Source organism: Nasonia vitripennis, chromosome 4, assembly GCF_009193385.2.
Source record: "Nasonia vitripennis strain AsymCx chromosome 4, Nvit_psr_1.1, whole genome shotgun sequence".
Taxonomy (NCBI): Eukaryota; Metazoa; Arthropoda; class Insecta; order Hymenoptera; family Pteromalidae; genus Nasonia; species Nasonia vitripennis.
Window position 1 is genome coordinate 22,986,269 of NC_045760.1, and position 18,663 is coordinate 23,004,931.

The 18,663-nt window shown below is 34.7% G+C and overlaps 5 protein-coding genes across 6 annotated transcripts; 1 reads left to right on the forward strand and 4 right to left on the reverse strand.

Moving 5' to 3' along the window:
• Positions 1–1,745: 1,745 nt before the first annotated feature.
• LOC100120488 (inositol-3-phosphate synthase 1-A) lies at positions 1,746–8,166 on the reverse strand. Its single transcript, XM_001604080.6, has 7 exons — positions 6,865–8,166; positions 6,597–6,769; positions 6,094–6,361; positions 5,745–5,999; positions 5,239–5,481; positions 5,063–5,171; positions 1,746–4,973 (listed from the first exon to the last, which is right to left on the reverse strand). The coding sequence occupies exons 1-7, from the start codon at positions 6,991–6,993 to the stop codon at positions 4,582–4,584; spliced, it is 1,569 nt and encodes a 522-aa protein (XP_001604130.1). The 5' UTR covers positions 6,994–8,166; the 3' UTR covers positions 1,746–4,581.
• Positions 8,167–9,081: 915 nt separating this feature from the next.
• On the reverse strand, positions 9,082–13,319 carry LOC103316073 (KICSTOR complex protein C12orf66 homolog). Of its 2 annotated transcripts, none has more exons than XM_031929480.2 (10): positions 11,898–12,094; positions 11,686–11,780; positions 11,470–11,616; positions 11,238–11,389; positions 11,012–11,152; positions 10,796–10,934; positions 10,521–10,714; positions 10,252–10,402; positions 10,052–10,162; positions 9,082–9,363 (listed from the first exon to the last, which is right to left on the reverse strand). In XM_031929480.2, exons 2-10 carry the CDS (start codon positions 11,764–11,766, stop codon positions 9,190–9,192), a joined length of 1,290 nt encoding a protein of 429 aa, XP_031785340.1. In that variant the 5' UTR covers positions 11,767–11,780; positions 11,898–12,094; the 3' UTR covers positions 9,082–9,189. The 2 variants fall into 2 exon arrangements, with proteins under 2 accessions (XP_031785340.1, XP_031785341.1); XM_031929481.2 differs by lacking the exon at positions 11,898–12,094 and adding an exon at positions 12,734–13,319 and having other exon boundaries at positions 9,088–9,363.
• LOC100120540 (elongin-B) lies at positions 12,612–14,608 on the forward strand. The gene is made up of 3 exons (XM_001604125.6): positions 12,612–12,895; positions 12,978–13,071; positions 13,261–14,608. The coding sequence occupies exons 1-3, from the start codon at positions 12,893–12,895 to the stop codon at positions 13,515–13,517; spliced, it is 354 nt and encodes a 117-aa protein (XP_001604175.2). The 5' UTR covers positions 12,612–12,892; the 3' UTR covers positions 13,518–14,608.
• Ovca2 (candidate tumor suppressor in ovarian cancer 2) lies at positions 14,592–15,759 on the reverse strand. The gene is made up of 5 exons (NM_001129796.1): positions 15,730–15,759; positions 15,463–15,646; positions 15,189–15,383; positions 14,870–15,010; positions 14,592–14,761 (listed from the first exon to the last, which is right to left on the reverse strand). The coding sequence occupies exons 1-5, from the start codon at positions 15,757–15,759 to the stop codon at positions 14,613–14,615; spliced, it is 699 nt and encodes a 232-aa protein (NP_001123268.1). The 3' UTR covers positions 14,592–14,612.
• Positions 15,760–16,093: 334 nt separating this feature from the next.
• Chordc1 (cysteine and histidine-rich domain (CHORD)-containing 1) lies at positions 16,094–18,102 on the reverse strand. Its single transcript, NM_001129795.2, has 4 exons — positions 17,811–18,102; positions 17,079–17,638; positions 16,789–16,980; positions 16,094–16,524 (listed from the first exon to the last, which is right to left on the reverse strand). Exons 1-4 carry the CDS (start codon positions 17,890–17,892, stop codon positions 16,336–16,338), a joined length of 1,023 nt encoding a protein of 340 aa, NP_001123267.2. The 5' UTR covers positions 17,893–18,102; the 3' UTR covers positions 16,094–16,335.
• Positions 18,103–18,663: the final 561 nt, after the last annotated feature.

An 18,663-nucleotide genomic window follows, 5' to 3' on the forward strand; every position in this document is an offset into this window, starting at 1 on the left:
GTATCAGTGCAATTTTCATCTGAATATAACGATTAGAATCATCTCCATCTGGTATGTAGAGGTAGCGATCCCCGATTAAATTCGTGCTCATTGAGTTGAGTTGCAGTTCGTATAGTTACAGATGAGGATCGTTCTGAATCAGAAACAATCAATTCTCACCTATAATATGCAAGTATATAAATTATAATGAACGTTGTAGAGACATTTTCAATTCTTTGGCTTTCACAGCTCGACGTATCGCATTGACATAGAATCGCAAAATAAATGAAATTAAGAGACTGTATATAAATTGCCAAATTTTCAAGTTTATGTCAAGCGTTAGTTACTGTAGCCGAACTTAGCCGTCGTACAAACGATGCTCTTGTAGAAAAAGAAACCAAGTGTCCCGACGACACCGAAGCTACTTCATGTCTCATCTATAGAACATATCTATCGCGTATAACACTGCAGAGAAAGCTTGGAATTTTCGTAAGAGAGCTCATACTGTTTTCCTTATTTGCGCGCAAAGTGTGCCTGGTAGAAACATCAGCCAACCGATGGCCAACGGTTTAACAAGCGCTCGGGTGAAAATCCTGCTGATTTCGTCACAGTATCAGCTTTTTTCCAAATCAGTACAATAATCTTTTCAAGAGCGATATCCAGTAGGTCAAGTATAGACGATATCCAGATGTTCAGTGCTGTAACAGCTAGAGAGGAAAAATCGACCCAAGTAGAGCGCTCCATATGGCTTATTCGATAAGCAGGTGAAAGTTCTGCTCGAAGATATAATTATGAAGATGATGAGCGTGGTAAAGAAAAAATGTGAAATCTAAGTGAAGCGTTGCACATACCTGTAACTTGTTGCTTGTGTGCAGATTATTTTTTGATGATATCCAGTTTAACCGAGTCCTTTGGACACCTGGAAATGTTCTACTGGGATCCATGCTAACATGCACATCTTCGAACAAGACTTACATCTACACGCATTCTTTTCGTTGTCTATACGTATACAAGGGTCCCGGGTAACATATCCATCATCTTCGAGTATAACTTACACCTGCATATGTATACCGGAACCGAACATCTGGAGAACATTTTTGGAGTTCCGGGTGATCGAAAAGGATCACGTGATAGATACGCCAAGAGCTTAGCATTCGTCAGCGGAATAGTTACAGTATACAAATCCGCAGAATCATGACTATTTATTAAAATGTATTCACTACCTCGAATTGCCCAAACGTTTTCTATAACAGTTAGCTTACGGGCTCGCCCAATAATTACTATGAGCAAGTTATTTTCTACTAGGCGCAGTAGCAAAAATGTCCAGTGCTTGGAATGTCGTGCAGTATAGAGCCTCAATTCACGCCCGTAACGTGGCTGCATATCTCGCGTAAATGCTTTGTCGCGACTTCCATATTGTGTTTCATCAAAAATATGCATAATCAAATTGTGTAAAATCCATCTGTATATAGTAATATTTATTCAACTCGTATTGATAATCGACCAGCGCCCTTATATGGAAACTTGAAGAGTTGAACTTCAGTCAGCTACTGGAATTATGGAGATCGCATTTTCTTCTCTTATAAATGATTCTTTTCCCATCTTTACTTCAACTTCAGCCGAAAGAGTGTCGTAGTTTGTAATTTGCCCTCTATTGAAATCAAAACTCTCAGTACCTTTTAAAAGCGTTTGCATCTTCTAGTAATACAATAAGTACATTATTATAGTATTTTTTAGACTTTTATAAAGAAAAATGACAAACTCGATTGTTGTTAGTGATGGCGTAGCTTTTACTTTACAATGAATACATATGTGACAAGGAATGATTATAATTATTTTTCTCCTATACATGCACGAGTATAATCTGAACGCAGTCTTATATATTCTAGTCTTCCATTTCAACGAAAATCCAAAGAGAAGAACATTATACTTGAATAATTGTATTGTAATCATTAAATAACTTATTCATAATTTTTATTAAGACTACAAGAATATGTGTAGCAAAATTTGTTTTATATAAGTATAACGTATTACTGGTAGATGTTAATTGTGTAGTCTTGAAAGTAGTATATATTATAAATTATATATTTACAGCTGTGATTGCTGATTGTTGGCCTGGATATAAATTTTTATAAAATGAATACACGGCAGTGTTTCGCTCTAAACTTCCAGACCATGAGGCAATCAATCGTGTCGAAAATAGTTTTATTCATCAACGAATCATAGCATAAAACATTGTTGCATCAAAATTCGACGAGTAGCTTTTCCGAGCGTTTTTACGAAAAGTATTAGTCGAATCATTCTACATAAGTGTGTGTGTGTGTGTGTGTATATATATATATATATATAAGTTTAATTTATAATTTGTAGTTATTGCTTGGAGATGATAAGTATAAATAGCAAGTTATTTTAGTTCTTAACACGTGAAAATTTATAATATGCATTCCATACGTACGATAAAAAAAGAGTAACAAACAAACGAATAAAGTCCCACACTGCGAGTGAAAATAATATAGAAAGTTTCAATTATAAATTGCGTTTTGTGAATGTTTCTCGGATCAAACGTCGTCCTAATGCGATTCTAGGCAGTGTATATATGGGTTTATAATTTTTGCGTTGTCCAAATAGATGCATTGTATACAAGAATTGTGTAGGAGTTACTTGAGACGAGTACTTAATAAAGAATATAATAGCAGTAAAATATTTGTAATTCCTCACTGCAAACCTTCACCTTTAATAATCCTTATACTTGTTATTCTACACCCCGGCGGAAATAGTACATTATGCAACAAGGGAGTAAAGTCGTTGTTTACTCCTGCGGGTGAGAGTTTACTGCCCGAGCGAAGTGAGGGCAGTAAATCACTCGAGGAAATAATCAACTTTACTCTCGTGTTGCATATAGTGCTTTATTCACGACTGAACTGTAAAATTTTCCAAAATTTTCAACATTTTTTTAAATTTCCCGCATTTTGCGGGAATAATGAATTTCTTTCCCGCATTTTGCGGGAAAAAAAATATGAGGGAATAAAATGCTACTTTAGTCCCGCTTTTCAGGTAATAAAGTGGCTATTATAGGTCAGTCGTGAATAAAACACTTTTCGCCCCTGAAAATAGAAGAAAACGGAGCATTTTTTTTTTCGAAAATCAATCAACAGGAAAAATCTGATTCTCTATGATCCCTTTTTGTATTATGTACCATTATCTGCTTATGATCATACGTATTTATGATGGATAATTAATTTGCGAATACATATATAAAGTAATTTCTATAATATGCGAATTTGAAATCAGCAGTAAATAATTTTCAATTTTAAATCATTGCATTATAACAAAGACGTCCTAGGCTGGATCAAGTATATTAAGCATTGCAGCAACTGAAAAAGTTAAAATCGCTAATTCGATTTTGCTTTTATATAGGCACTTTCAATAACAATTAAACACTGGTCACGAAATCCAAAACTTGTTTGTATTTTTATTTTTAACATTTCGCATTGACTACATTTTACAGTTGCTGCCTTTCTTTATGTTCGATGCTATAATGGATTTCGCTGGTGTCTTACAACTCGGCGATCTTATCTTCTATCAGAGTGTAAAGGATTTTATATAATATATACACGTCGAACAAAACCTACAAAAACCTATATGAATCGCTCAACTCGAAAGTTTTGGACACCTGGATCACATCTTCGTAAATTTGTCTCTGAGTGGAACTTATCCGTTATACATACTATCTAAATTTATCTATCTTAATAAATTTCGGATATCTCATAATCGTAATTTGAATTCATGCAACGCAGTAAGTATATAAGGAAACAGTTTTTAAAATGCATTGTATCATGTTTATTGATTTCTTAAAAATAATGAGTAAATTTCAGCACACATATTCGTTTTCGGGAATAGGAGAACGCAACGCTTTAAAACTTTTTTCTTTATTGTAAATATGTAAAACCAAAAGATTGTCTATTTGCAGTAACATGCATAGAAAGTAATGCGTTGAGCTTCGTTCTTCGTCGGCACAAGTTATAATACTGTTGTAGACATGTTATATTACCATTCTGAATCTAGAGCGTTCGATGAGGTACGTACTTTATTATAATAAAATGCCTACATTTGCATAGATGATTCCATACGAAAATAACAAAGAGACTTTGGTATACTCATTGGTATAATAATGAATGTATATAATATAGATATAAACTCTAAAGAACCTTGTACACAAGATTGTTCAACATTCGCCAGTTGTAAAAAAATACACTCATTAAAAAATATGTGTGTATATATATATATATATATATATATATGTGAGTGTGTGTGTGTGTGTGTGTGTGTGTGTGGGTGTATGTATATCATGTCGTATATACTATGATCACAACGAGTGATATGTTTAACATTCTTCAAAAATTATTTTCACCGTCTCATACATACATAAAAAAATACTCGTCGCATATGCGTGGTATTGGTCTTTTTCAACTTTTTTCTAAAATCCATACCATTAAAATTTCAGTGTAATGTGTACAACAATGATAAAAACAATGTGATGTCGTATAACGAGCAGTTATCCCACAGAAAGTAAACAGAGTTTGAGTTATTGGGTTAGCCGAATTATTGAGGTCTATACTTGCGAAGGATGTCGACTTTGTGCTCGAGTAGCATGTGGTTTTCGGGCGGGATACCGACGCAGGCCTTGAGTACGTTCTCGATCGCGCAGCGCTGCTTGAAGAGAGCGTTGACAACTGGGGTACCTTGTGGAACCAGGGGTGCTTTCAGGAGATACGACAGGATCGACAGAACACTACGGAAGCATCTGTACTCGCTGTCCGGTTGTTCGGCTCGCTTGAAGCTCATACGCGAACAAATCTCAGACAGCAGCACCAGGTCCAGGATTATCGGACTCGCGAGCAACGAATCCTCGCAGGTGTTGTGCACGACGATCGTGTTGTGACCGTTCAACAGGATCTCCGATGTGTACTCGTCCATTGCTCGCTTGCTGTCGCCTGATGGCATAATGTTGTTTCGATTAGTAAGCAGTGGGGAAATCGTTAATGAAAATGTAAACATTGTTTCAGGACTGCGATGCACTCACCCACATAGGGGACGTATTTAATAACAACGCAGTGATCTGGCTTTTCTCCATCCTTGTAAAGCACTTTGTTCGACTGGACCATATCGTCGACAACGTTGCTCTTTGATATCTGCAAAGAGAGAATAGCGAATCCCTTGCTTGACGAAATTTGAAAAATCAGTCTGGCTGCAGCTTACCTCCTTCGATCGGAACTGTTGTGGTGCTGACAGATTGTAACCATCGTTGTTGCCCAAGTGATTATAGCTGACGATAGACACGGGCTTGATACCTGCCGATACCAAAAAGTCCACGAGTACCGACTTGATCTTGGTTTGTCCGGATTTGAAATCATCCCCGCCGATAAATGTGTTTAATCTTTCCGCAAGCTCTATTGCTCCAGGTACGAAAGTATTTTGAGGCGAACCATTCAGATAAGTACACTAGAACGAGAGCCCGAACGATTACTTTGATGATCTATTTTTACAAGAATAAAATAATGCTGCATCAGCGTTTTACATACAGCAATGACATTGGGCATTGTAACAATTAAGTTGAAATCACGCATCACGAATCCCATAAGGATTATCAAACCTTGACATTTCTAGCAATTAAGAAAAGGTTTTACACCAATAAAGCTAGCTAGGATGACGGCCTACTATCGCAGATAAAACTGATGAATTGAAGATATTTGAAATCTACTCACGGCTTCCAGCGCCGAAGCAACGGCAAAGACAGTGCTAGGACTGATCTCCGGGTGGCTCTCGTCAATTGACTTGAGCAAATTGTCCGCCGTATCGTTGACACCGGGCAAGATGTCGGCGAACCTCTCGGTATTCGCGGTCCACAAAACAATGACCTTGTCCAGCTTCTTCAATGCCTTGAAATCTCGGATGTCTTTTCTGATGGCTTCCAGCTGCTGCTTCTTCGTTCCCGAGATCAAATTGTTGGCTCGCGATTCCTGCGGATATGAGATGAGGAATTGATTGATTTTCCAAAATGCGATTACAGCCTACTGCAGCTGCACTGTCACTTGTAGAGTCTATATAAAATACCTGATTGGCGGCTATGAAGTCCGGGAAGTAGAGGCTCTTCCGCGGCTTCAAGCCCCGCATGTGAGGCCTGAGCTGCTTCTGCAGATTGATGTCCAAGACCTTGGCCCGCTCCATGGCGTCAGCGAGGTTCATGTCGGAGATGTCCCAGCCGTCGAGTTCGATATCATCAGGATTGACCATCGGCAGCATCCACGAAATCGGCACGTAGACGTCCTCGACTCCGTCGCTGCCCAGCCTCACCGTAGACGCTTCGATCAGCGAGCCGTACCTATATATGCGGGCGCCGCAACAAAATCACGCGTGTACTTATTCAAGGATGAACATGTTCTCAGCTACACTGACCGAGTATCATCAGCTGTTATATAATATACGCTTACGGGCATAAAGCTTGCCTAACGCAGAGAAGAGTTATTCAGTATACAGTGATTGAATCAAGGGGAGTCGAAATAAGTAGGTACATTATAAAGTGGACACACGCAGAGAGGAGAGAAATCAATAGTCACCAGTTGGCGCGCTTGACGCCGTCTTTCGTTTCCCACGAAAGTTTGAGTTTGTTAGCCAGCAAGGCCGCGGTGATGGTCGTCCCGTTATTGCCGCCCCAGCCGACCAGCATAACTCCCAGCTTCGGCACCTTGATGTCCGTTTTGATGAGGAGCTTCGTCGACTCCGGAACGACCTGGGCAGAAGCAGGGCAATAACGCGCGGCGACATTGTAACCCGCTGCAGTCGGGCGAAAGCGCTCCATATCGCGGGAGCGCAGCTCGTACTCACCTCGTAGGCCGGGGCCGAGTCGTCGCCCGCGCGGGCGACCTTCATCGTCTGGTAATCGTACTCCGCGAGGATGGCCTCGGCCGTGTACTCGACTCTCGGCGAGTTCACGTGGATCTTGAGCGACGACATTCTCTATACTAGCAGGAGCAGGTGTATCGAGAGCGGCGGGCGAAGGCGCGGGTCCGCGACTGTCGGGATGCTAGTGATGCGCGGACGGGGAAACACGTGCGCTTTTAAGGGAATCGGGGAGGAGCCCCCTTCCACGCGCGACCGTCATTCAAGCAAGCATAGCGTCGACACGTGATCCTATATTATTGTCATGCCCGGCGGCCGGCGTCAATTCGCGCGCGGGCAATTTTCTCTCCAAAACTCTAGAACTTTGCCTTTCACAACGGATTCGCTGTTCTTCCGCCTGCGTATAATATACTTACACGAGCCTTATTATAGAAGACGCATCACAGTAGCTGACATTTCATTCGAGCGCCGCTATCTTTTAATTCCTATACGCGGAACCGCGAGGAATCAAAGCTTCGGCTTCATACCGCGGCTAATAAAAGCTCTCCGTTGTGCCCGCGCCGTGCGCGATCGTATACGGCGAAGACATCGTTTTCGTCCGACTGCGCTTTATTCGATAAAGACTGATCGACAAACTTTTTCTTTTAACGGACGCGCTGTTACTTCTGTGTGAACTACACTGCACTACAGATCGACATTCGACCCGATTATTAACTATTATATAGAAGACGGTGTAAAATGTTTCCTATTACTTGCGATAGCCGGCATTTATATAAGCACCCTGCATGCCGCGCGATAACTGGAATTCCGCGGCTCTCGCATCACTGCAGTAGGCTACCATCGATTTTCGATACAACGCGATGACACTCGAACCAAGCTCATCATGCGGCCAGCTAACGTGCGAGCGAGTATGACGTGCGATAAGAATAAAGCCGACGAATTTCCAGAACTTTCTTGTGGCGAAATAGATAGAAGCAAAATAGAGACGCGGAAAGAGCTGCTAGTACTATATACAGGTTTTCTAACGGAAATTAGCACAACTCCTAGCAGATTCTCCTATATACTAGACGGACTCATTATTTTTTTTTTAAGAAAAACAAACATTTAAATTATACTAATAGAATTGCGGCATTCTTTAAACTGTTTGAAAAATGCTAGCTGGCATCTGAATTGTGCTAATCGATCTTCGCCGGAAATCGGTATGGTGCTAGTCTTCAATACGAACCAGCCAATTATTTTCCTAATATACTTACTTATGAGAAAAACTTATTTTGATAATTTGATAATTCATAAATTTTATCAGTTTTTGCTTTATAAAGCCCCGAAATCGCTAGTGTTTGCAATCCGTTTTGTTTCTACACGCGTATTAAAAATAATATTATATGGATTTCTCCCTGCTTTCGTTCTTTAACCCTTGAATGCATGGTTTTCCGAGCGATTTTCTGCACTATTTATCAGAACTGACCAGAAAATTGCTTAGATTGAAGAAAAGCTCTAAGTAGCTTACTACATCCCTCTAAACTATGCTAAATACCTAAACAATCAATCTTCTAAAATTCTAATTGAAATCCTACAAACGAAATATCATCCTTTTGTTTACTTCCTCTTAAAAACTGCGATACAAAAGTGTTGTATTATTTATCTGAAATTACAATAGAATAAAATTAAAATAAGATATATTTTAAGAATATCTACAAACAAAATTAAATAATTGATACGAATACAAATAAGTTACTAATTTTCCAGTAGTTTTGATGATAGTGTGGATGACCGCCAGAAGAATACCGATCAAAACTTTGACAACAATATTGAAAAAAAAACAGGATAATACTGTATAAGCACCGATAGGCATTACGAACGCGAAGCGCGAGCGTTTTGCGTGCCTTGCATCGCGACGCGATGCAAGGCGGCAAGCCAACGCGGTCGTAAGGCCGCGCGTGGCGCGCTAGTATATTTTCCAACAATCTCTCATTTTTCAAAACGAAATTTGTAGTTTCAAACTTCAACTCTATGCGCATAACTTTCATTTGTTTATAATAAAATAAAGTTGACCAAGAAACTGGCATAACAGATAGATTGGTCATCAATGACGTCCTTTTATGGAGCCTTATAGAAGACGAAGTTTGGCTCATAAGTAGTTTTAAACGACGATTTTGCTTATCAAGCGACCAAAAGTTTTGAAAATTGATTAAAAATGAAAAATAGTTACATAAATGAATCTTTATTAAAACTTTGTTTTAGAACAAGATAACAAGTCTTATAAAAAATGTATTATCTTTTAATTGACTTTTTAGATTCAATTGAAAAATGTTATTTAGCTAATTTCAAACTTTCAAAGACTTTGTTACATCTCATTTGCAAACACATATCTGTTATAAAAGTAGTTACATGTGCATCCTTATCTTTTTGTTTACTGCAACTTTCATAAGCTACGATAAATGTCATTCGTGGGTCGACGTTGTACATTGCGTATATCCAAAAATCCTGGAAACACATTAAACAAAAATATTAAAATTTCGATAAAAAAGAATTAAAAGAACATTTACTCATTTTTCCTACATTTATTTATAACAATGCGAAAAAACACAAATTTAGATACAATAATGTAAATATTTGTATTTATTGAATTGAAAATTTGAAAACCCAATATAGAAGTAAATAGTGTCGCGGTCGCCGCAGGCCTCTCAAACTCGCCTTCGTGGCCTACCGCGCCACTTGATTCATAGATTTTTTACAAAATCAGCGATTTTTATCTCTTTATTTAAAATGTTAAATCACCATAAGAGAATTTAAATGGTCCGGCAAAAAAAAATTGGCAAGTGATTGGCAACGCACGCGGGAATTTGTACGCTTTGAATGGTTCAAAGAACCGAAAAAAAATGGTCTGGTAGGTGTGCCCTGAAATCTAAATTTTCAACTTCCAGCATCGAGTTGTTTCCACTCGGTCTTGGATTTGCACGTACTTATATGTTACGTCTATGCGTGGCATAAGTTGTCCTTAATTGCACCGTGCATACGCTATCCGCACGGTGCAAAAATAGACTGTTAATGCCACGTATAGGCGTGACAGCGGTTTTATACTAGTCAGTGCTATAAAATAGGCTCGGGCGTTATTATACAGGCCATGCCGTAAAGTACGACTTATGCCACTATAGGTTCGTAATATACTTACACTTTGATCTCTGTTGAATATTATTTTATCCATCACTATGAGATCAGCATAACGTTCCTTTATACTTTTCTTAATATTATCCCAGTGAACAAATGGTTTCTGGGAGAAAGTCTAAATAAACGATGGATAATTAATTAACAAATTATAACCTTTTTATATTTCATCATCAATTAACAACGAAAAAATTATAAATAACTGACTTGTGGAACGCTCACAGCCATTAAAAAATCTTCTGTATTGTCTATTTCTCTATTTGGATGTCTGTATCCTGGACCAGAATCTTGCATGCCTCTTGTATCAAAAACAAGTACCACGGCTAGAATATCGTGTTTCTTTTGAAAACTTTGTAACCTGAACAATATTTGTCATGAAATTATCTGATCGCATATAAACTTTTAATGAAAAAAAAAAATGATCTGTACATGAGGTAATTTATCACGAAAATACAACATATTCATGAATTACTTACTTATGGTAATAATCTGTAGCCTGTTTACTCATGATACTTCTCATTTCACCAGAACTTGCTTGTTGACTTAAAGTGGTATGAAAGTAAAAAGAAAACTTAGCTAGAACAGCAGCTCTTAGTTTTACTAACCACTGGTACAATGCAGGCTGTTGATTAGCCTTTAGAAATGTTGCACCAAATCCAAGTTTCCAAGTCTGAAATAATCATTTTACATTATAGCTATATTTCAGAATGGTGATTTGGAATCGTAGATATTCATTGTTCAGTAAACTTACTTCTCTATTTTGCAATGTTCGTTCCCATGCTGACATTCGTACTTGGGCTCCATACAAAGCCATGAGAGATGGTAAAAACCTCCAGTTCTGTACTTCAATATATGCTTTTATTAATTGCATTAATATTTCACATTCTAACCTGGTACGACAATTGCAAATATAACACTGATCGATTTAGATTTTTCACATACAATATTTAACCAAAAATGTACTCACGTTAAAGCAGCTTTAATTGTATTTAATGCCAAATAGGAACAAGAGAGTTGATGGGACTCAATAATACCTTCTATGGACAATAATAACTCTTGGTGGCGCATCACCTTACTGCTAATACTCATATGGTACATTTTTTCATAACTAAAATACCAGAATTTGTATTATAATATCATGGAATAGAAACAGAATTAAAAAAATCTTAACAAGATCGAGTTAAAATAGATACAAATCAATCAGCTGAATCCGTGCTGTTATAAATTGACACAGATGGTATGAGATTTCAGCAACTGTAGCCCCTACCGCATTTGTTCCTCGTGTCATTTCTTCAACCCTTTTTAAATCAGCTTTCAATGATTCGTACATTGTTTTTAAAGAATTCTATATAAAAAACAACAAAGACTGTATAAAATTAACTTAAAATCTTCATGTACAATATAAATTAGAAAGATATGATTTACATCTTTTCGAAGAAATCCTTTATTTTTGGTATGAAGAAATCCTAAATCTGCATAAGAACGTTCAGCCATGGCAATTTGAGGCAGATGCATAAGCAACATACCCCATGGTCCCATCTGTGTTGATCTGCATGATTCTCTTTCTTTTTCCTGGATAAGAATCATTTTAAAGTTAAATATAGACAAATAATACATTTTAAAGTTTATATAAATACCTACTACTGATTCTTTGGCCTTGTCAAAACATAGTTGAGTAACCTGAGTAAAAAATGAATTTAAAAATTCGTCTTCATGATCCATCTTTGTTTTTTTACCTTGAAGACATAAAAATAACAGATTTTAATGTAAATATTTAGTTATTTGTTATTTTGATTACATTGACCAAAAAATCACAAAATCAAATAGTTTAATTTAAAGAATTGTCAAAATACCCTAAGAGTTCAAAAATGTCAGCTTTAATGTGATTAAATTTCATTTCAATTAAATCTTGAAGGTAAAAGACGTTTATACTTGAAGCCAGACCTGCGCATACAATCATATCAAGATCGGCCCTTTTAACAAAAATATAATTATGGTTGCGGAGAAGACAGTGTCAGAGTATATGCAATATAAACATCCAGTTGGTAATATAGAAAACTGCAGGTGTCAAAGTAGATAAAGTTGTCGGGAAAATGTATAGCCCGATTCGAATATATATATATATATATATATATATATATATATATATATATATATATATATATATATAATATTTTGGTATAAAAATTATACCAAAATACTTTAAACTCAAACCCTATGTATGTATGTACACCCTGTTAAAAATAAATACATATTTTTTGTATGTATCTTTAGTACGTACTAAAAACATGTAATTTGCCTGGTAATACGTATTAAAAATATGTACTGATTTGGGACTGACTATTTAAAATATATTAAATATAAATATAAGTATTTGATGTGGCCATAAATGGTGTTACTATCCTTATGGTACTTCCATTTATGGCCACATCAACAAGGCATTTATAAATATTTGATTTGATTTTGTTTGAGAACCCAGGACGCTTATTTGAATTATTATTGCCATATTAAAATATTTCAATTTTTTAAAGTTTGTCTTCAAAATTGTATATAATATTCTACAAGTGAAAAAAATTAAATCTGATCGTATAATGTTTTATACAAAACGCGCGAAGAATGTGATACTTTACTATATTATTTTTTACTCTTCGGTTTTCATTGTGTGAGATTCTGCGAATGGCATACTTACCTATATTCTTTTTATGTTCCGTGAGCGTGATCCACAAAATTTGTATGCTTTGGGGAGGACTTTCAGTTTTCGCCCATAACCTGAATCTTCTGTGATATTCAAAACAGAATATTACAATTTGGATTCGCCGGCGAATTAGAATTATTTTAATTTTAAATCATGGTGAGTCAATTGTCAATTCCTTTAAAACCGAAAACATATATCAAGGATCCTAACTCTAACCTCTTTATGTTTGTCATTTCAGGATGTTTTTTTAATGATACGGCGAAAGAAAATGACAATATTTACGGATGCTAAGGAAAATACAACTGTTCTCGAGTTAAAGAAAATTATCGAAGGTGAATTGTGTGGTTTTCTTTTCTTCTTTAAAAGTAATTGCTTATACTGTGTCAACACTCAAGTTGTTAATTAAGGCTGGATTTCATAATCATGCTTACACCTAATTTGATTTATATCACCTTTTGATATCTTTATATTTATCAAAAACAGTTTTTCTGCAAAATTAAGTACTTTATTTTCATTTTTAGGAATATTAAAGATACCTCCTGGAAATCAACAGCTATTCAATAAGGATAACCTTCTTATGTCAGATAACAAATGTTTGTCAGATTATGGGCTCTCATCAGCTACTGCCAAAGCACAATGCCCAGCAGTGATTGGGTTAGCTATACGTCAAGATAATGGACAATTCGAGCAATTAGAAATGACGCCATTCTCTCTACCCCCAGATCTTCCTGAAGTAATGAAAACTCAAGAAACTAATGGTCAAGAGCAATCACCATGAGTTCTGCTAATGGGAATAAAGTCAATTGAAAAACATCCACTTGTTTTTCGAATGGAAGAAACCCATTAGACTCTAAAGGATATCAGAGTCTGAAAATAGACATTTCACAAGAATTTTTTTTATAAGTGCATTAATACATATAATAATTGAAAGGAAGAAACCATTTAAATCAAACTTCTTGAAGAAAGTGTCTCTGATTATCGATGAATTTCAAAATTGTTAATTCATAACAAAAGTCTAACCTACTTTTTGTAATATTTTGATTTTTGCACTTATTGAATTGAAGAAAACTGATATTTTCTCTTATACCTGCCTAATGTAAGCTTGATGCTTATTTGGCAATATTATTTTTAACTCAAATTTGTTTGAGATATAAAAAAAAACACATCAGTCATCTCAATGTTCATGTGATAATGCTAAGTTGGGTAAGCAGCTAACAAATATTAATTTCATATTACCTTTTAAGATGCAACCATTCGAAAGGCATACAACCATTTTACACTTTTGTAAACTCTACACAAAAAATAAATAATGTGTTTTCCATCTTAAAATCACTATATGTATAATGTACCATTTATTGAATTTTATAGCATGAACATTTTGTTTTTGTTGTTTCATGTCTATAAATTAAAATAATTTATAAAAGTCTAATGTGTATAATATGATAAATTTTATAAATTGCGATTGCATGGAAAACACAAATGCATTAGGCACCGTATGAATAAAACCCATTTTTTGAGATCCTTAAAAGATGGAATAACTAATCATATACAGAGTTTTTTTATTATTGCCTAAACAAATAGGTAATCAGGGCCACGTAACTGATCAATAAATATGTGGTGCCTTTGCTGCCACACAGAAAATTTTGTAAACAATTTCATCATATTTCCTTTATCGTGAAAGGCAGCTGAAGTATTGATTTTAAATACATAAATTTTATATTTATTTTTTTTGGCTCTTATTTGATTAGAAAACCACAAGTATAATATATGAGCTTGACTTCTACCAAATGATATTTAGTTATAAAATGCCATCTATGCTATGAATGTAAAACTAAATAAATTTGCTAATATTATTAACAAATAACAAAATTATTTACGAACTTTTATTTTCTTCACATATGTTTTTAAACATTTCTTTTATAAAATTATCATATATGTGTTTTTTTCCTGGAACGTAATGTCCTCCTTCATGCACTATTTCTTGTTTATTTGTGAACACATTACTCAAATCTCGAGCCATTTCTATAAAGTAAAATAAATTAATTTGACAAACATGGTTTTAAAAATTACTGAGTGAATTGGTTGTATTGTAGAAGATGAAATATACAAGTACTGCGAAAGTATACATACTTGTTGGAATGACTTTGTCACCATCACCAAAAACGTGCAATGTTGGCAATAACAACTTTTCATCGTAATATATTTCGTGAGGTTTGCAAAGGGATTTAAAGCCAGATACAATAATGGCAAAATGGAATCTTATTGGAAGAACTGTAAATTATTAATTTTTATTAAAAAGAGGCTTCTCAAACTTTTCTACTTACAATTAAAGAAAAATATTTTCTTTATATTAATTCTATTCCTTGATTGCTATTTATTTATACCTATAGTATATATGTGTGTATGTGGATTAAAAATTTTGTTATGGAATTATTATTAAATAAATTACTTTTTTTTTGTTGCATGGCACAGAGTATAGAAACAAATGATCCTCCTTGTGAAAAACCTATTAATCCATCAAATGGTCCCTGTTCTTCAAATGTTTTTTCAACCAATTGTACACTTTCTTCGAAACCTACAGATAAGTTACTTGGTTCTACAGCTTTAAAAACTTTATCTTCTGTATTAAACCACCAGCCGAATTCTATAAAAATAGTTTTATCAAAAAAGGAAAATGAGCAATTATTTTTCAGATGATTTTAAATTAAAAAAAAATGACTTACGCTCCGTATCTTCTTTGTTTTCATTAGCCTCTTCTTTATCCCAATCTGATTCTTCTATTGGTGGTACTTTGTGAGGAGCTTTAATAAATACAAAATCAATTTCTTTTTTAAAACTCTTTCTTAAAGACCCTAACTTTGCACTAAACACTTTGTCTGATTGACGGTATCCATGTATAGCCAAGATCTGAAAATAAATTGTCATATAACTAAGCATAATATCATTTTTTTTATCGTGCATTCCTTAAGATTAAAATTTTTTTTCAAAACCTTCAATTTGGTGCTTCTTGCTGATGACATTTATTAGAATTATTGTAATACTGAAAATAAATGTTACACACTCAGTTCTTTTTACATCAAATGAATGCAGGCAGAAGAGGTTATTCAGACTTAACCTCTTAACTATACAGAATAGGATATAGGTAATAGGTATAAATCATACTCGCATGCAAACACCTGCAATTGATGCTTTACAACGTATACTTATATCATGCTACCCTGTGTAAGCATGAGTTACAAGTATGATTTGAACTTTGCTATCTTTCATTTTAAGTTACCAAGCCAGTAATGATTAATTGTAATAACCCAACAGCACTAGGATAAATATATTAAATTAAATAAATCATAATTAATACTTTATAATTAAGAGATAAATGAAAAATATAATTTATTTTTAATATTTTATGAAATTGAAATTGCATTTATCAAACTAATAGATACATGGGGCAGTATTTCGTTCATTAGATTTAAAATGCATAAACTTAAATATTGATGCATGGTTTTGAACAAAAGATAAAAAAAGTAATTCTCATACAACAATCTTATGAACAGAATCATTTGTCTAATTATCAATAATAAACTGCTTCAAAATAAAAATTAAATATCACTAAGATCAACAGCATCCACTTGAGAAGTAATGTTGTCTTCAGCAGTTTCTTCTGGTTCTTCTGTTGTAATCTGTCGTGGAATATCTAACTTACTCCAAGAGCCTGGCTCCTTTTTTCTTAATTTAATCTCAGTTTTTGTTGGCAACATAGTTGCGGAGCTGGCATCTACATCCACAATCTAAAAACAAAAATTATTTTAAAATGGGCATGTGTATTAAAAAGTATAAATAAAAGTATAATGCTCTACAAAGACTGGCACAATTAAGAAAAGATGTATTTTAAATCATCAATTATACCAAAGTATAATACATTCAAATTCAGTAATTCAGAACCTGATAAACCATGGATGGTCAGATCAATTTACATTATTTACAAGTTCTAAAAGAGCCTTTTTTGTACATGCTAGTCTTCATAAGCAGCAACAATAAAATAATATACGTACCCCTCTTAATTCTATGTCGAGATTGTACCTTGAATTTTCTTCAGGAAAATATAAGTCTACTGTTAGATGTACTGGATTCAATTTTATGAATGACGAATCTGGATTATACTTTTTAGCATAAACTGATACAATAACATGTGTTCCAGTTTGGTGCCAATCCATTCTACACTTTACCTTTTTATTACTAGCACCCTAAATAAGGCAATTTATAAGGTATTAAAATCAATTTATGTGAGATTTATATATTATAAGATTAATATTAATGCATTTACATTTATACACTTTTTTACCTTTTGAACCCATACATGATTTCCTTGGGAACATCCAGGTTGCTCCAAGAAAACAGCAAAATCAGTTGTCTTCTTTTGACAGCAAGACCAGTATTTCAATCCTTCGTGAAAGATTGGTACTCCAGGATGATATGTACAAACTTCATCATTAGATGCTGGACCTTGATAAGTTCTTTTGCACGAATTATTTTTACAACTTTGTCCAATAGCTATACTATTTACATCTTTTTTTGTGCTGTCCAATACCGTAAGTCCCTGAATTTGTTCTAATAAAGCTGGAGAAACTGTAGGCTTTAATGTAACTTGTGGAGACTCAAATGGAGGACGCTCTAACGCTGGTGTACTATTCAAAGGCTTGACGGAGACTTCTATAACCTCATTTGCCTTTGATTTGTCTACTACTGGCTTTGGCAGCTCTGGTGGTTTAATGTTCGAATGTTTTGATTTTGTGCAACCTTTGATACTTAAGAATTCTGTAAAGTCTGTACATTTTTTGTTACAACAGGACCACCCTTTGTAAGCATCATGGAAGACTGGATGACCAGGGTGATGTTGGCAATCTTCAAAAAAATATATTTTAAATTTAATAAAAAAATTGTAAGACCAATAAAATTTGTCAAATTTTATTATATTATATAAACAATATTTAAATATGTAAATTTGAATCGACATGAATGTGTAGCAATTGAATATATAAAAAAGAAGACATTAGAAAATATAGATTACAAATACCTTCTTTGTTATTATTGTTGGGGTCAAATTTTTTTCCACAACCCCGATTATAACAAATTTCTAAATTGTTGTCGTCTGCCATCGTGAGTGAATTTTATTGTGTGCAGTTTCTTCAACTATTTATTTTACTCTGCCGGCATTTACCGCGAAGATTCTAGTACGTTCGTCTCAAAAATAAACGCCTGATGCGTGATGCCCTGATGATGCTTGCACTCGCGAGCTGTAGGTAATGTGTATATAATATACGCATGCATGTGTTCATCTGTATAGAATTATAGATGCGCGAGCATTCGCATTTCGCATCGACATATGCGAGTATAGTAGGATTGTATTGTTCGATTATGACAATCGGACAGATCTAGTTCAGTTCTGGACCGAAACTGATTTTCATAATCGAACAAACCTTATGACGACATGGAGCGGGATCTTTGAATAATCGAACGAGCATAGAAAATCCCTCTCATTCGCGAAATTACTTATTAACGTAAATAAAGTACGCAAGAATTTTAGGTTAAAGACTAGTAAGTATACTCTTCTCCGTACTTTTATGACTTTTTATGATCTTCCTTCTTTCCAGGTATTCTAAATCTACGCAAAATTTTTATTCCGAATGACAGTATTTGGAGTGTACGTTTTGTTCTTATTTTTATTTTAAATAAAGTATTGCTTCGCTATTTCAATCTATTATATTATTTTTAAGTGCAAAAAATGTATGTAATTTTTTTACTTAAAAGAGTTAGGAGATTATTTGGAGTCGAAGCGCATCTTTAATCTAAAACTACTGTGTATTTTTTTTATTTACGTATAATAAGCAATTTCGCGAATGAGAGAGCATTTCTACCCATTCGATCAT

Excerpts from the sequence above, each read along its gene's own strand:
- LOC100120488 (XM_001604080.6), bottom strand. The coding sequence starts at position 6,993 with ATGTCGTCGCTCAAGATCCACGTGAACTCGCCGAGAGTCGAGTACACG. Across the intron at positions 6,770-6,864 it reads ACTCGGCCCCGGCCTACGAG|GTCGTTCCGGAGTCGACGAA; the intron begins GTGAGTACGAGC and ends GCTTCTGCCCAG. Across the intron at positions 6,000-6,093 it reads ACTTCATAGCCGCCAATCAG|GAATCGCGAGCCAACAATTT; the intron begins GTATTTTATATA and ends TCATATCCGCAG.
- LOC103316073 (XM_031929480.2), bottom strand. The coding sequence starts at position 11,766 with ATGGATCATGAAGACGAATTTTTAAATTCATTTTTTACTCAGGTTACT. Across the intron at positions 11,390-11,469 it reads AAGGATTTCTTCGAAAAGAT|AATTCTTTAAAAACAATGTA; the intron begins GTAAATCATATC and ends TTTTTTATATAG. Across the intron at positions 10,163-10,251 it reads TGGCTGTGAGCGTTCCACAA|ACTTTCTCCCAGAAACCATT; the intron begins GTCAGTTATTTA and ends TCGTTTATTTAG.
- LOC100120540 (XM_001604125.6), top strand. Across the intron at positions 13,072-13,260 it reads GTTAAAGAAAATTATCGAAG|GAATATTAAAGATACCTCCT; the intron begins GTGAATTGTGTG and ends TTTCATTTTTAG.
- Ovca2 (NM_001129796.1), bottom strand. The coding sequence starts at position 15,759 with ATGTCATCAGCAAGAAGCACCAAATTGAAG. Across the intron at positions 15,647-15,729 it reads CAAGAAGCACCAAATTGAAG|ATCTTGGCTATACATGGATA; the intron begins GTTTTGAAAAAA and ends ATTTATTTTCAG. Across the intron at positions 15,384-15,462 it reads AAACAAAGAAGATACGGAGC|AATTCGGCTGGTGGTTTAAT; the intron begins GTAAGTCATTTT and ends CTATTTTTATAG.
- Chordc1 (NM_001129795.2), bottom strand. The coding sequence starts at position 17,892 with ATGGCAGACGACAACAATTTAGAAATTTGTTATAATCGGGGTTGTGGA. Across the intron at positions 16,981-17,078 it reads ATCATGTATGGGTTCAAAAG|GGTGCTAGTAATAAAAAGGT; the intron begins GTAAAAAAGTGT and ends TGCCTTATTTAG. Across the intron at positions 16,525-16,788 it reads TCGACATAGAATTAAGAGGG|ATTGTGGATGTAGATGCCAG; the intron begins GTACGTATATTA and ends TTTTGTTTTTAG.